This window comes from Thermobia domestica, chromosome 1, assembly GCF_964235325.1.
Source record: "Thermobia domestica chromosome 1, izTheDome1.hap1.1, whole genome shotgun sequence".
Taxonomy (NCBI): Eukaryota; Metazoa; Arthropoda; class Insecta; order Zygentoma; family Lepismatidae; genus Thermobia; species Thermobia domestica.
This window is the reverse complement of record NC_137454.1, coordinates 213,402,557-213,415,122: the sequence shown is the minus strand read 5'-3', so window position 1 is coordinate 213,415,122 and position 12,566 is coordinate 213,402,557. Positions and strand designations below refer to the sequence as shown.

General features: G+C 36.5%; 1 protein-coding gene across 1 annotated transcript in view; it reads left to right on the top strand.

Annotated features, from left to right (window-relative positions):
- The window catches only part of LOC145678627 (ionotropic receptor coreceptor Ir8a-like), a 100,485-nt gene that overhangs the window by 67,748 nt on the left and 20,171 nt on the right, over window positions 1-12,566 (top strand). Inside the window, exon 3 of the mRNA XM_081748987.1 lies at window positions 367-510. Coding sequence (XP_081605113.1) covers window positions 367-510 — 144 coding nt within the window. The remainder of the gene's footprint in view (window positions 1-366; window positions 511-12,566) is intronic.

Genomic DNA, 12,566 nt, shown 5'->3' with positions numbered 1-12,566 from the left:
AATCATAGTTAACAATATGGTCACATGCGTGGAATAAGTAAAACATCGACAGGGTACAAGCACATGCTTCTCGAAAGAAGCGCTGACCGATAGCCAATCATCCGATGACTGGCGGAGTAATACAATTCTGCAATGTTGACATCAGGAACAGAAGGTTCGTTGAATGAACTTTAAGTATATACTCAACGAGATCTCCCATTCGATGCATTTGTTGTAATGGTACGATAATGCTTCATCATGCTAAACAGCATAGAAATTGTTTTCAAATGAGTTTCTTAACATACGTATTTAATAATAAATTAGTGTACATATTAGAATTGTTGAATATAACACATATTTAACAACAATGATTCATGAATATTCCAGTTGCTGTTACCGAGAGCCATCAACAAGCAATTGCCAACATTTTGGGACAGAGCGTGAAGAAAGCTGAAGAGTCTCATGACCTGAAACTTGACCAAGTAACGATACCCGTTAGCCGAGAAGGAGAAGATGAGGGCTACGAGAATCGTAAGTACTTTGCAATTTATATATTTATTTAAAAATTACGCAAGAAAATAACTAGGGCTTGGAAGTTGAAGACCTAAAAATTACCTAAAAAGGACCTATAAAAAGAGCTAAAAATATCTGAAAAAGAACCTAAAAACTGGAGAAAGGGACGTAAATATAATACTGAATTTAATTAGAATTACTGTGCTTATTTAATGGATATAATGCTTAAGAAATACAAGCTTCTTGGAGGATAACTGCCTGTCCTTCTTCCACAAACTGAAGTAAAAACTAAAATAAGGAAACTTCCCCACCCTCACCCCCCTTGCTGGATAATATTGTTACGCCTCCTTAACTGACTTGTGATTGTTGCAGATCTGGTTTTATCAGTCCAGTCGTTTAAGAATGTCTTATCTTTTGAATTGTCTTTACTAAAGAGAAGGGGCCTTACGCAGAGTCGTTTTGACGTATGATGAGCGTCATACTAAAGGCTTGACTACTGCAGGAGGCATATGTTAGTCTACCTCTTTAGTATGTCACTAATCACGCGTCAGAACGAGTCTGCATTAGGCCCAAGGTGTTTAAGAGGTGGTTATGAGTCGAGTTAGTGACCAGTAAATTTATTGTCGAATGATAAAGGGCAAAAGCAGACGTTAAGACCGATTAAAAGCTTAAAAAAGACCAATAAACAAAAAACGCCGAAAAAGGCAAAAAAGGACAAATAAAACCCAACATTATCTGGCGTACAATGACCCAAATTGAACATATATTATGTTAAGCCTCGTCTTCGGGCACTTGTAAAAAAGAGGATTTTTCCTCAACTTCCGGGTCGTAATAATAACACAAATGGGTTTTACAGGAATCTGAAACTTGCAACCGAGTAGTTACTGAAGTATGACATGAAGATTGTTATAGCTGTCAGTATGCAGAAAGAAAATAGATATCTCACTAATAAAATCGATAAGTGGAGTTTATGCACAAAAAATAATAGCAATGGTAAACTTCCCATGTTTTTTTTTTTTTTTTTTTTTTTTTTTTTTTTTTTTTTTACGAACTGGTGAAAATCTCAACTCCTATGTATCACAAATTAGGTAATGTGCAAAATTGACGATATATTCAAGCGCGTTATTAGCAGTAGTGATTTCAGGATATTTCATCCATGGGTGGAGGAGGACTTTCAATACACGGTGGTCAAAAATAGTAGTGTAAACGTTCTGAGTGTGAACGGAGATGAAAGAATTTTTAGCTCCGGGAGAAATTTTCCACCTGGGCGACGCCCTCAAAAAATCTTTGAGTTTAACCCCACCATTATGCCCTTTCGACTAAAATTGACGGATGATTAAGGCAAGTGAATGATAATGGAAGAATTGGCGGAATGATAATATTGGAGGAGACATGAATATTCAGAGAAAACCCATGGACATGATGTTGTTCACCACAAACTTCCTTGACGGTCGAAACAGGGATTCCACAGAACAGAAGTAAATATTCTACCACTGAGCTACCTTGCCTCCTACTATGCCCTCAAAACATCACTGATTCTTACGTAGATTTTGAACTCGGATAACAACTTTGTGGCCATACGAGATACGACAGAGGCGTCCAGTGTGAAATAGATATCGCATGATAGATTTGAAGTTTGCAACAAACAGGTAATGATGAGAAAGAAGGTTATCATAAGATTAAAGCCGATGTTGACGAAACGGGGAAAAAAGCATGTGATGCAAAGTGTCAGAAACTTAAACCATTGTTTAATGAGAGATGGGATGTAAAGGAAGATGAAAAGGGAAGAAAGAAAGAGAGAGAGAGATTAGAGTAGCTCCTGAATCGACTACTTCACTTTTATATACTATGCACTTATGAGCAACAATATGCAAAAAATACAAATGTTATGTTGCGACAAGTTTTTGTGGAGCGTGTAAATTGCACATAACACAACATAGTCTGGAATATCGAATTAACATTTGAAAGGCATGCACGGAACACAACATCCTACAAAACTGAACAAAACATGAAGAAAGAAATTAATTACACCTATTAATATGTAAGTTATCTTTTTCTAAACGCACTTTTTTCAAATTTGCTTAAGGGGCACATCCTGAATGCTAAAGGAAGTAGACGATGATTACAAATGAATTATTACAAAAGAACTAGTGAAATGGAGTGAGTAAAAAGAAACTATGTTATCCCGAAAAGATTCACGAACACGATATCCACTCACATGATCTGGCCTCAAACTAGGGACTCCGGCCCAGAGGCAAGCCTTCTACCTGAAGCCCCAGTACTCCAGCAGAGGGTATCTTGATATATTTAATAACAAGAAAATTTACTTTTATTGATTTCCTTTTAAAGTATAAGGAAAATTTAAATTTTAAAAGTGAAAAAAATTTCAACATTCAATCAAGGTAGTGACTACATAAATGGTAACCCTTCAAGCTTTCATTAGCACTTAGCCGGCAAGACATTGCAGAAGTAGGTTATGTTGGAAACGGATATTCGTTCACGCATTCCGTGACCGTGAAGTAACAGATTATCAGTAACCTATTTTAAAGTTGGTAGTTGATAGTACCGAGACCGACCCAGTTTCCGACTGTAACTATTTGTGTAAGTTGGGCGACAAAATTTCAGGTCGAAATCCAGTTGCCAGATTAGAGACTTTGGTCGCGTTTTTTAAGGCCAAAAGAAATAAAAGCAAAATGTTTCTCGTCAAACTGGAATATTTGGTCACCCGACGTGGCAATTTCACATCTTTGTGAAATTTCAGTTTAAACTGCCTAAATTTGTTAAATTTATGACTCAATTTCGTTACTTAAAAAATAATATATGCGCATTTAGGAGTAGTCTGTGTACATTTCCCTATTCAAACGAAATTCGCACCAGAATGGGTATCCATATAAGACATGCTGTTCTTAATCTGAAGGTAATAACATATCGGACAGAACCAAGCTGATCGTGGTGTCTTTACAGAGCACGCTGCTATTAGTGTGAAAGTCGTCAGGCAACATGAGCAGTGAACTCGTGAATGTGAATTCGTTATTTGTGACTCATATGTGCCTGTGTCTGCTTTGTCAGAATGACGCCAGCGAACATTTATTGTGCTTTTAAGTGACTTCCGAGTATGGTCGTATAGTGCCTATGAGAGACAAGGTAGTAATAACACAGAATTGTCGTTCGCATAGGTCGTAACACGTCAGTGGTACATCGGTTGTGTGCACCATGGCAGGTCTCCACTGCAAACATACCTCAGTGTCTACAAGAGGCACCGGGAAGAGTCTGAGCAAAACCATTTTATGGTGCCACCTTGATAGAACATTGATCGTCAATGCGATCAGAGCCACCATGGTCATCTATGTGAACGTACGACCACGAAATATTCGGTTGTTTGATGTAGATCTACGTTACCATCTTCCAATCGTACGATTACTCCCGACACTTGTTCATCGCCGAGATCGTATTTGGTCGGGACAGACTGAAGTGATGGAGAAGATCAAACAAGTTGAAGTTGCTAGGAGAGTCTGTACCATCCTTTGAGCGACCTGCATTGCCTGTTGACCATTATGGACATGTTTGCAGTACAGTTCATGAATTCATCACGCCAATGAAACCCCAGTTTGAACTCGTACAGCATACACGCCCTTGTGACGCTCTGTGGAGGTCCCATGTTCACTCTGTCCTTACGCAAGTTTACGGTGTAACTGAACTGCCATAACCAGACAGTATGTTGGATATACCCACACCAACAACTGACCTTCACCTTGTCTTCATTCGCATTAAACTTACCGTATGAGGGTCAATTGAACACAGAACTCCGCAAAAGCGACATAACTTTCTTCGTTACCTTTATAGAACAAAATTTAATTTTGACCAATTAAGGAACATTTTAAATAGTTTGAAGAAGAAACTAGTAAAAGTAAATTCAATTAAAATAGAATTAATTACAAAGGAAACAAAATTTTTTCCCCATATATAGCAATGCTTTAAAAATATAAAGATGTCACAACTATTGAACTCTTTTAGCTAAAATTAAACAAACAATAAATAAATCGAATTTAATAGTTCTGTTCCGGTCAATAAATTTCATACCTCAAGTAGGGTAGATGCACTCTTAAAGCTACATATATATAAATGAACTTTTATTTTGTTTTCTGATTGGCATTGACGCCAAAAGCCCTGTATACGTCTACAAACCAACATTAATTCTTAATCGACATTGATCTTGTATGCAATTCTTTGCTGACAAATATTCTACCATTAATTTTCAACCTGTCTTCAATAACTGATCTTGTCAACAATCTTCTTTACAAGAGCCGTTCTTTCAGATGGTGGTAATTTATTTCTGCTGTTGTCATTTGATACCATCAAGACGTTCCTCACTGCACTTAAACCATTTTAAGAGCTTGTCAAGCTGTTCTAATTTGTGCGTGTGTGTGTGTGTGTTATATGTAGACTACGTAATTATTGACAGAGCGATTTTCTTTATGTGTCATTGACGTTCTTCTTTAAAATAAAATAAAAAGAATAGAAAAATGGAAGAAAGAAAACTTATTGTCAGGTGTGTAAAAGAAGTACTGTACGTACATACCTGTTAGGGCGTGGGCGTACGAGAAGTGGCGGCTAATGTTAGTGTTGCAGCGTTGCGCAACGACCAAAGTATTTCAAGAAAAAAATATATTATTAGCAGTAGTACTTAAGAACAGAAACAAACTACCTTCTAATACTCCCATATATACCTTAAATAACATTTTTCTTACTTTTGTAACTGTAAAATCCATTAATCCGTTTTAAAAAGTGAAAAACAATACGTCATAGAATCTCTAATTTATATTGCGTTGCAGCGAGCATAAGCGACCAGCGCGGCAATTGGAGCGAACGTTAACTCTCCTTTCCTCTATTTAAGAAGTTAAATGCTGTGGTCGTTGCAGTGCTTTTGCAACGCGATACGGTTTCCAGTGAACGAGAAGGTTTTTCGCCCTAAATAAGACTTCCGAATTTTATTTCACTACGAATTAACAAATGGAATTTATTTTTATGCATTCGTATTTTTAAATGATGGGACTATACTGAAGCAAATATAATGATATTTTTTAAAAAAAGGATTGCAGAATTACAAAATAGAAAAGGAAATGTGTAGTAGAGCAGAAACAAATGAAAGTAAACACGCAGTTACAAGTTAATTCTTAGCTTGTACATGATAATGCAGTATGGATAATGAAGACTTCTTGTACAGTAATTTGTGAATCAAATATCATTAAGTCAATATATGGAACTCCCTTTCGGTGGATAGTATTTTAGTATATACATATTTCTTTTATAAAGTAAATGTATTTTATACTCTTGATAACTTTCCATCTAAAACTGTATGATGGGGAACACCACATTGAATTTGGGACTAATTAGCAATTATCAGGGGCGTAGCCACGAGGAGGGTCCACCGGGTTCACCGGGAGGGTCCTCCCAAAAATTTCGAAACTTGACTAACATTTGTAGACTTTCTTAATGAACTATACTTGTTTAACATAGGAACGATTGATGTAGGCTGAATATTTTATTTTACGCCTCATCATGTACACTTTCTTCCCTTATAAAAATAATCGTTCTATCATTTTTTTTTTTTTAATATAGGTGACAGTAATTAAGAGTTACTTATCGTCTTTTGGGGTGCAGAATAAGACAGGTTTGATATTATATAAACGTATTGGACCCCTCAAATACTTTGGACCCCTCCCAGCAAACATTTCTGGGTGTAGAACTGGCAATGTGGTTTGTTTTTGACGTTCTTTGACTTTTGGCTTCTGTTACATGCTGCTCCTACATCTGGCGGGTTTCAAAGCTTGATTTCCAAAACGTATCACATTGATAACCATTGTTTCGCCTGTATATTGTGTTCATCGTGCATTGCTTACAACCAAGACGGATGATTTGGAATGTAATTTTTCTTTTACGTACGTGTGTGTGTTAGTATAAATGTGACATTCGCGATTCATATACCTCTTTCGTATCAGCTGTTTTTTTCAATCATCTGTTTTGGCTTTTAGTTATTAGATTTATTTGTATTATGTGTGCTCTAATTCTGTAAATACCTCCAAATTCTAAATAAATTCTGTACCATGATTTCTTTAAATATCATACAAAAAAAAAGTTTGCCCAGCTCCCCGCTTAAGAAAAACTTGCAATTAAGGCTTAGACAAAACAAGCAAAGGGAAATTCAGGAGAGTGTTAGAAAAAATCCGTTTAAATTCATAGGACATGTTATGGCAGCAACGTTGTTTCCACTATATACATTTCAACAATTTGTTTTAAATTTTCCTAGATAAACTAGGAATAAAGTATTGCATTTGTATTTTTTAAACACTAAGCTCTGCAACGAACTGTCTTCAGTTTACGCTGCAGGGAAATTTGGATTACTGTCAGGGACTGGCAGGGTTGAAAAAAAACATGTTTTTTTAAAAAAGAACAAAAAAAACGTTTTTTATGTTTAAAACATGTTTTTTTGTTTAAAACGTTTTAAACGTTTAAAACAAAGTACTTTGTTTTAAACAAAAAAACATGTTTAAAATGTTTATTTTGTTTAAAACAATAATCTAAATAGGTATATATATCACATTTTTACACTCTTAGGTACTGCTTGCCATCTATATTCAACCGCTAGATCAAATTTCGGGAACTTCCCTAATCTCGATCAGCCTAAATGTTCAATTCCGGAGAAAGAAATCGGGTTTTTACCCGATCTCCGTTCACAGAATATGTAGTTTAGTTTCTTTGTGTTACGTTCTACTGGTCGTCTACATTCTTAATCTTTAAACTCCCATTGACGCAACTGCTGTGTCAGGGCTTTAAACCTCAAATTAAACCTGGAAGATAGTTTTGGTAGCAATTTATTCCTGAAAGATGCAGCTTTGCTGGTGTGCATTTTATGTATGTGGGCGGAGGGTAAATATCGTGTTTTTTTGTTTTGTTTTTTCAAAATTTTTTTGTGGGGCCATTCCCCCTCTTGGGGGATAGATTCATAAAAATTGTTACGTGAAGCAATGAAGTAGGCCACTACATGGTAATATCGTGTATTTGTACTTCTTGCTTATATGGGGGAGCAGGGAGGGGCCAAAGTTAGCCAATTCTTGGAGTTTAAGTTTTTTGACGTAAATTACATTTATTTTTGCAACAAACATCAATAGCTCAGTCCTTAATTAAGCTAGAAAGATGATTTGGTACCAAAGTATTTTTGAGGGATAAAGCTTTCCGTCAGTTGCATTTTATGTATATAGAGGCATGGGCGGCGATTAGGGGGGGCAAGTGGGGGCAGTTGCCCCCCCCCACTTTTTTGAAGTAACCACTTAACTCTTAAATTATATCATATATTTTTCGGTGATAATCTAGAATCATCATTATCCGATTTAAAAAAGTACCAAAAAAGCTTTTTACTTCTGTTTTTTTCTCAAGACTGGAGGTATTATAGAACACATTACATATGCTTCCACGCCTTTTTGCGTCGAGACGTAGTGTGATGACGTCATAACTAAAAAAATTGTTATGACTTTTTTATTACTTTTTGCAAAGCTTGCTTTTGTACCTAGAAGATTGAAATTTTGCACACACATTTAGTACACGCCTTAGTATTTTACAGATTTGTTTCAGATCTCTGCGTTAAAACAGGGGGGTACAGAGGGGCAGAAAAGTACAAACAAGGAATATTTTTTAAACAAATAATCCATTTTTTCATTATTTTCCTACCTCAGGTACATGATGGAGACATGTAAGTAGTACCGTTTGAAAGTATGTTCTATTCTGAAGGAAATGATGTACGAACAATGATCATAGGATAAATAGTGATGTCTCAGAAAAATTTTATATTACATCCGGGTCATCTGGGGCATTGTGGGAATGTTGAGTTGAGTTGATTTTAGTTTAGCGTCCCTTTCAGCAGCGAGGCTATATGAGACGTGGACCTACTGATTAACGTGGAATCCGAACCACATGAGCTCCCGCCGGGAATCGAACCCGGGTCTCCCACGCCAAAGGCGCGTACGCTAACCGCTTAGCCACGGAGGAGCTCTTTGTGGGAATGTTCTTAGCTCATTGGTAAACTTTTTCCCGCACTTAGTTTTCAAGATAGAAGCTTGAAATATTTATGCATTTAGTACACCCCTTCGTAGTTTTCAGTTGATTTTGAGATCTGTGCGTTAACAAAGGGGGTCCAGAGGGGATCAAAGTTTGAAAGAAAAATCAGAAAAAAATCCAGATTTCCCTCAAAATTTCCCGCCTTAGGGACATGATAGGAAAACATAAATGAAACCGTTTGAAAGGTTGTTTTATTCTGAAGAGAATGAGGTACTAACGATGATCCTAAAAAGGGATGATGCTGTAGCTGATTGACTGAAATTCAATAATTTACCTTTAAAAAGTCATAATTTAAAATGGTTAATGTATATAGTTTCATTTGAATATGTAAAGTTTTTGCATATATTACTGGTTCATAGAAAAAATGGTACCATATAATAATTGTCGTTGCGTAAGTGTGTATTAGTTATTTGTCTTCCTGTGGAGTTAAGACAGCTACAGGAATTGCGTTTTAATTGCAATTCAAAGTAATGAATATTACAATTGCGTCGTAGCATATTCTTGTAGTATTTACTGTCTTTCATTTTCTAAGAGTAATAGCATACATTTAATGGCAAGTGTGGAATTAAAAATGTAAGTTGTTCATTAATCCCCAGTTTCAATATAATTTCTACAAAACAAGCCTCATTATTCATTAGTACGATTAATAATATCCTTTCTATTTATTTATTTTACAAACATGTTATTAAATAATCTGATCACACAATTTTCCAGACAGAATTTTAAGATGTTCATGAGCAAGGAATCAAGAGTTAGTACCTATGCGCGTTGCTCTTGTCAATTTACTTAATTAAATATGAAACACCATATACGGTATTTTAACTCGAAAAGATAGTATCCTATTAGTTATACAACCTTTCGTCAAACAAAGTGTTAGGAACACTAACATTGATATACACATATTCAGATCATATCTTGCCCCCCCACTTGTAACGTCCAATCGCCGCCACTGATAGAGGGTACGTATGTACGGCCGAGAGAGGGAGGATGAAGTTTTTTTTCGTCATTTTTTTTTCATCAGGTTTTGGCGGGTATTCCTCCCCCCTTTGTGGTACATGCATAAAAATTGGTATGTGAAGCAATGAAGTAGTCCCCTACATGACAGTAACCTGTATGTGTACTTGTTATTTATAGAGGAAGAGGGGGTCAAATTTGGTTAATTTACATTTATTTTCGGGACGGTCCCATATAACACAAGATATATTTCACTGAAGTGGTCTAGAAGCATAATTATTGTTCGTATACGTGATGTGTGCAGCAAAAATGATTTGCATATGGACGTGGTACTAGTGGGGGAGGAGAGAGAATGTCTAATTCAATGAATGTTTTTCTGCGCATATATATATATATTTTAAATATTTCCTACATAAAACGAATTCATTACGCAATGGCAGCAATGGCTACCATTTCTTATATTATTGTCACAAGTATGTGGCCTACACATTAGCATCATTTTGTCAGCGTAGGGTGGTTGCAAGGGTTGCCAGGAAAGTCAATATTTTCATATTTTTAATGATTTTTTATGTCTGTTCTTTTTCTACGAATACGGCGGGAATTTCACGAATGTTACTTCGTTGGAATTTGTGGTTTATAAGCTTTCCAGTGGTGTATAACTCATGACTCTGTGATAATTAGGGGTTCACCAGAGCCCCGAACGTGAGAATCTATCATTTTGTTAAAATTCCTGGCGGGTGTCTAGAGTTAATTGTGTTGTTATGCCGTAGACACTAATCATTATTAGCTACCCATGTTGCAGATAGAGATGAATCTTGAAAACTGTTTAGTTAAAATGTCATTTGCTCCTTGTAGGCTAGTCACTGTTCTTTTCTATGTGTTGTATTGTATTTGTCAGAGCATTTTTTCTAGCTTATGACGTGAGAACTGTTATTATTATGGAAATTATAGTGATCAAAAAATACCCAAGTTTAGAGTTTGTGAATTTGGATCTTAGAATAGTGTATAGTGTGTTTAACCTCCGTTATTCTTGGAAATTAAGAAATATTCAAATACTTCACTTGAATTTCTGTTGGTTTAGTTATACGCACACTGATGTGCAGAATTTCGTTCAATAATTGCTGTTATAATAAGAATATAACTCTGCTTGTAATTTATTCCATGCACAAATCCTGCGGAGGATGGATTGTTTGTTAGAAAATTAAATTAGCTTCTTAAATATAATATTTTAGTTGTTTTAAACATGTCCAACCAGCATCGAAAAAAAACACGTTTAAAACAATTTGTTTAAAACGTTTAAAACAAACTGAATAAAACAACAGCCCCCGTTTTAAACATGTTTTAAACACTTGTTTTAAACATATCAACCCTGGGGACTGGTGTTGTTAGAATGAATTGTTCGCTATAATCTAGAAAAAATATTTAGTGGATCTACAAACCTTCTGAAATTAATATTAACTGTACCTATGACGTCAGCAAAATGAGAAAGGCGTTTTTCCACATCGAAAAGAATTGAAAATTGAATGTTCGAAGAAAGGTTATCACCATTGGTTATGCTTTCCATCGACAAAAACTTGACAATAAGAATACCAAAGTTCACCCAGCATTTATTAGACTTATTTGCTCCAATCAAAGATAGGAGAAATGGACTTACTAATTATATAAGGTGACTAATTGGGTAAAATGTTCTATATTATTTTTTATTTTTTTATTTTAAACAGAATTTTATTTAATTTCACATGTCACATAGCATTTGTATCTAAAGTTATGCTGATTAGTCAATGAGTCCATTTTATATCTTCTGTCTCCAATTGTTCGTAGTGCAACACCCGAAACCACAATCCACTGTCCGCCACTGTGTACGAGTACGCTGATTGAATGCAACTTATCTTGTTCTGAGAATCCTCTTCAAATATACACGATGAACGTCTCAATATGGTTTTGCAAGTCAGGATGTAGTAAAAATATGATATGAATATTTCAGTTTAACATCCCACAATAATGCCTATTAGGCTAAGGAAGACGGATGATAGGGAAAACGAATAATGATGGAAGAGTTGGTGGAATGAGAATATACCCGAGAAAATCCACGGACACGATGTTGTCCACCACAAACTTACTTGGCCAAGGATTGAACCAGGGACCCCATCAAGCACGTAGCCAAGGGGGTCCGGGGACTGCTCGCACGAAAGACGAGAGAATTAGCAACTCGCTACCTGCTGTCCGCGCCGCTCAGATTTTAATATTGCATCCTTATTGTTTGGTGAACTTCGTCGTGGTTACATGGTTAGCGTATACGCCTTTGGTGCGGGAGACCCGGGTTTACGGTGGGGCTCATAAGGTTCGGATACCACTTCAAATTGTAGATCCACTCTCACATAGCTTCGGTGCTGAAAGGGATGCTATGCTCCAACCGAACCGAACTTTATTCAATCAACTTTATAGTTTGGCGGTATGCCGTAGTTTAAACGAAACTCAGGTTTCACGACAATATTCATAGTGTGCGAGGTAGCTAACTTGGCAAATATGGTTTTGTCGGCTTCGTCCAACACAAGCCAGAGTGCACTGGACAGAGAGCATTAAGACCAAGTTAAGTCACAAAAGGCATACGCAGAATGAGCTTGTGGTAGAGATCTGCACGGGCTCGGGCCAAGCCCGCGGGCCTGAGCCCAACCCAGCCTGCGGGCCGGGCTCGGACCCACAAAGCATATATTATTCCGGGCCGGACTCGGGCCGTAAATTTTTAAATATACAACCATATTTCTCGGGCCTTTTTGGACCTAACTTTCTAAATATACTGTACAACTATATATATTGCACCGTTCTTTCTGGAAAGCTTTTAAAGCACAACTGCTGTAAATAAAAATACAATTTTGCGTTAATTATTAAGTTTCTGTAATTCGGGCTTATTTCGGGCTCATTTGATTATGACACGAGCTCTGGGCGGGCTCGGGCCTAAATGCTAAAACGTATTTCGGACTCTGGTCGGGCTCACATTGTAAACTCAC